Below are 4,742 nucleotides of genomic sequence, written 5' to 3' on the forward strand. Positions count from 1 at the left end.
AATCCCTTTTTCTGCTTCCCACCCACCAGCCAGCATGCTCCCCATCTTCAGATTTCCCACTTGCTTTCTCCAGGCAAAATCTGGCCCAGTTGCTGGGTTAAGTCTAGATGCATGGTGGGGAGCCTGCCAGATCCTAATTTCAGACTCTAGCCACTACACCACACTGGCTTTTGTGGGGTGGCTGCTGTTGAACAGGAGCAAGCAGATGTGCCTGGCTGAGTCAGGCAAGTCATCCAGTGGTTGCTGCCAGGCCTGGCCCCAACGAGACCTCGCTCAGAGGCTAAAATAGATCCTGTAAAGGGTCCCTGTCCTCTCCCTCTGCCTTTCACTGACAGAAACTGTGGGTTGAAGGTTGCTTAATGACCCCCACAATGGCCACTACAGAGGTCATTTGTTTCTTAAAGGTACAGGTGCTGCTGCTGTTATTTGGGGCACCCATCAATGTATTTTTTCCTTAGATTTGCTTTTTTATCAGGGTTGAAGAAAGATTGGTCTTGTCAATCCATGGTTTCAGTCTCAGTTTAAGTAACCACAGATGAGCCCATGTTGAGAATTGATGTGAAGAATGTCTGTCATTTTACATCAGGACCCACTAGGAGTGTTGAAGGAGTCTTTTTGACTGTATAACAGATAGCGAGCATACATAGGTAGTCTAAAACTGATTGAATCCATGGTAATCAATGCTCCCTCTAAGCTGTGGAGTCCTGTGAGCAAAAATTCTACTTTGTGAGCTACTGGCATTAAAGTTGTGAGCAAGCGATTTGGCTACTGCCTAAATCAGTTTGCTCTGGAGCCATCCTTCCTGGGCTAAGATAAAAATGTGCGAGCCAGAGGCTTAAAAACTGTGAGCTAGCTCGCACTGACTCATCTTAGAGGAGACACTGATGTTGATATGAAGCTTCCTTTATAGGTGGTGCTGTGACCACTGGCCAGTTTAGCCCAGTATTGTCCATTCTGATTAGCAGCACTTCTCCATGGTTGTCATGCAGAGGTCTTTCCCAGTCCTGTTACCTGATCCGGTTTGGTGTCGTGGTTAAGTGCGCCGACTCTAATCTGGGAGAACTGGGTTTGATTCCCCACTCCTCCATCTGCAGCTGCTGGGTAACCACCATAATTCTCACAGAGCTGTTTTCTCAAGAGCAGCTCTCTGAGCGCTCTCTCAGTCCTACCTACCTCACAGGGTGTCTGTTCTGTTGTGGGGAGAGTGCTCTGAGTGAAGGGTGGGGTATAAATCTAATTTCTTCTTCTTCCTGAAGATGCCAGGGAACCTGAGACTACTTATGTATAAAACTACAACTCTGTAACTGAGCTGATGAAGTCTTTACATTACACTTCATATTTTCCACATTTTGAAAGATTTGTTCATTGTGAAGTGGCAAGGATTGCAGCATTTTTGCATGGAACATATTTGTACCTGTTGCTAAAAGCACAGTGTTGTTTCCTCTTGCTACAGATGCTTGGTGTCCAGGGAGCCAGTCCAGACAAGCCTGGGGAAAATGCTCGTCAGCTTGCCAAAATTGTGTGTGCTACAGTAATGGCAGGAGAATTATCTCTAATGGCTGCCTTAGCTGCAGGGCATTTGGTCAAAAGCCACATGATCCACAATAGGTAAGAAGGGAACAGCCTCATCTTGTCTTGATAGCATCCTGTTAGCTACCAGCCAACAGAACATAGAAATCCAACAGAAAACATAAATGAATTTGTTTTCCTTCTTGATTCTTTTTTTTATACATATAGATCAAAAATAAATCTACAGGATCTTCAAGGACCATGTACCAAGAAAGCTGTTTAAAGATTAACAGGAACTTGAAGCAAAGTATTGCTGTGGCAAATTGACAACAGAAACAATGTATGATCTGTGAATTTGAAGAGAAAGATAATCCTCAGTTCAATGAATTGTTGGAAAGATACTTGAGAGGATCGGTATCCATGTTGTTCTCACACGCCGACTTGCATCCTTTTCCTCTGCCATAAAGGGATATTTCTGTGGAAAATACTTCAGATGGTCTTAATTTTAACATGAGAATCCAGATTTCCTGACCACTATGATTTATAGGGTGGGATTTCACTTAGTCCACCAAATTATTCAAAAGGCTTAGCCTCTGTCCTTTTGGGTTGAAAATAATTTGGCTAGCAAGCTGCTGAGAAGAAATACAAGTTCCGTTACTTTTTTAATTGTCTTTTGTTTGCTTGGTTTCCTGTCTGTTTTCAGCTGAACATAGTATGTTTGGTGTATGTATTGGCAGCAGTAACCAACGTAGATGCGAGTTACAGTTCCATTGGGTCAAAGAAATCACCAGGCACACAGTTTCACGTGCCATGTGATTGACACATACACACTCATTTGAGCAGGATGGCAAATTTTTGGACAGGGTGGTTCCATCGCTTCTCATTAAATTATTATTTTAACTTTGTTCAGACTTTTAAGCCCGAGATTTTGGTAACATCACCATAATATGTAGAAAACTCTTTCAGAGTGCTTAACTTAATATATCCAGCTCTCAAGTGTTGATTCTTTAATTGGGATAGCTCCCATTTTAAAGAAAAAAAATCTGCATTACTGCAGCACAGAGTTGCTTGGTAGAGGCCATGTTTCAGGGTGTAAAACCACTGAGTCCAAATGCTCAGGTGATTTCTTCAGATACTCCTTGTCTCTCTTGCAACTGGAGTGAATAAAGCTTTCAGACACAGTCCGCTGGGAAGCTTTCTTGAACAACAACCCCTTTGGAAATTACAGCTGTACAAGAGCACAGTAGTTTCCATTCACTTTCCTGGGAGGGCTTCCTGGTGGACAGTGCCCTTGGTAGAGCTTGAACGAACGAGTAGGGTTAATGGGCATGATTTCAGATAAACAAGTCAGGAATATGTTTACACCATTTCTTAATCATAAGTCTAGTGTGCACTTCTGCAGTAATAGATGTATGGCTAGAGAGAGCTGACAAATTCATATTTCTTTATTACTGATACTTTATTATTTCTGTTCCTGATGAAACAATAAGTTATTTTGGAGCTAGCTCTGACTACAGCTCTTGTTATAATGAAGTTAAGAGCAGATCTAATGCAACAAAAGTAGCTGCATTCTGGAGTAATGTGGCGCAGGAGAACCAGGTGTGGCTTCAGCAAGGCAGAAGGGGAGCAAGAGCACAGATACACTCCTCGGGTGTTCTCACATGCAGGAATGTCTCACTGTTCCAGATTGCTAGAAAGAGGATTTCAGGGCTAGGGTTCTTCGCATTCTCATTGGAATGCAATGTGAGTGTCCCCCTTTTTGTGCAAGTTCAGTATAAACTGTGGTCCTCCTTTAGTTTGTAATACATTAAGTCTAATTCTTATGTATTGGGCTTGTAAAGCTTATGCAAGCCAACACCTACTACTTGCTAGGTATGTGCTGTGGCTACTTGTAAATAGCATCATGAATGTCCATCTCCCTACAGTGTTGTTGTCCAGCAGTTACAATTTCCTTATTTATGCAGCATTTGAACTGCTTCGTTTTATTATTTAATGCAACACTGAGCTAGCAATAAATTGTTTGTTCAGTGCTCATTTTGTTGAATGTAACTGACATTTTGTCTTTAAAAGAACCATTTTGTACTGTTTCAAAATTATGTACATTTTGGTACAGATACTTTTTCAGTTTCAGTAAAACAATCCAAAAAGCACCTTGGCTGAGTTGTGATACTTTTAAGTGTAATTACTATTTTGAGCTGGTCTTTGGCATATGTGGATGTGCTTGTGAATGGGCAGATTGATACTGGAGAAGGTACTGTGGGCTTTTGAAGAGAGTTGCCTTTGAATCATATCACAATCCTTGGAATTTAATTTTATTTGGTATACTTAATAAATGTAGAATATTAAGGCACTTATATTTTTACAAGCAAATTGCAAATGCACGCAATACACTGAAAGGGGCGAAGAGCGACAAACTGTTGTACCTTATGCCATCTTTAGCCCATGAATCCTGAGAGGTAGGAAAAAAATGAAAATAACATGTTTATCTTACTACAGAATGTATATGTTGTAATACAGTTAGTTGTGTATTTGGATACTAAGTTAAACTTTATATCTGACTATTTGGGTACTCAGTTAAACATAACATTGACTATTAGTGTTATACATATTGGCATATTAGTTGTTCTTCAAAATGTGTACAGGGAGCTGAGTCAAAATGTGTATATATCTACACTATAAGAACATAAGAAGAGCTCTGCTGCATCAGACCAAGCTACATCTAGTCCAGCATCCCATCTCACACAGTGGCCAACGAGTTCCTGTGGACAGCCAACAACAGGGCATAGAGGCCAAGGGCGTCCCCTGATGTTGCCTCCTGGCTCTGAGATTAAGAGGATTAGTGCCTCTGAATGTGGAGGTTCCCCTCAGTCACCATGGCTTAGTAGCCATCAATCCTCCATGAAGCTATCTAATTCCCTTTTAAAGCTGTTTATTCCTGTGGCCATCACTACATCTGCTGGCAGCGAATTCTGCATTTTAATCACTCTCTGTGTAAAGAAGTACTTCTTATTGTCTGTTGTCCTGAACCTACTGCCCATCAGCTTCATTGGATGCCAAGTTCTAGTATTTTGGAAGAGGGAGAAAAAAATTTCCCTTTGTCAACTCTCTCTCCACCCCATGCATAATTTTGTAAACCTCTATCATGTCCCCGCCTTACTTGTCTCTTTTCTAAACTGGAAAATTCCAGGCTCTTCAGCCTTTCCTCATAGGGAAGGTACTCCAACCCCCTAATT

At 41.5% G+C, this 4,742-nt stretch overlaps 1 protein-coding gene across 2 annotated transcripts in view; it reads left to right on the forward strand.

Annotated features, from left to right (window-relative positions):
- Positions 1 to 1,811, forward strand: part of HMGCR (3-hydroxy-3-methylglutaryl-CoA reductase) — a 34,562-nt gene extending 32,751 nt beyond the window's left edge. For both annotated transcript variants that reach the window (XM_015420450.1, XM_015420441.1), the window contains exons 19-20: positions 1,454 to 1,608; positions 1,738 to 1,811. In XM_015420450.1, coding sequence (XP_015275936.1) covers positions 1,454 to 1,608; positions 1,738 to 1,792 — 210 coding nt within the window. In that variant the 3' untranslated portion in view covers positions 1,793 to 1,811. The remainder of the gene's footprint in view (positions 1 to 1,453; positions 1,609 to 1,737) is intronic.
- The last annotated feature ends 2,931 nt before the right edge of the window (positions 1,812 to 4,742 follow it).

This window comes from Gekko japonicus, unplaced genomic scaffold, assembly GCF_001447785.1.
Source record: "Gekko japonicus isolate JY-2015 unplaced genomic scaffold, Gekko_japonicus_V1.1 scaffold412, whole genome shotgun sequence".
Lineage (NCBI taxonomy): Eukaryota > Metazoa > Chordata > Lepidosauria > Squamata > Gekkonidae > Gekko > Gekko japonicus.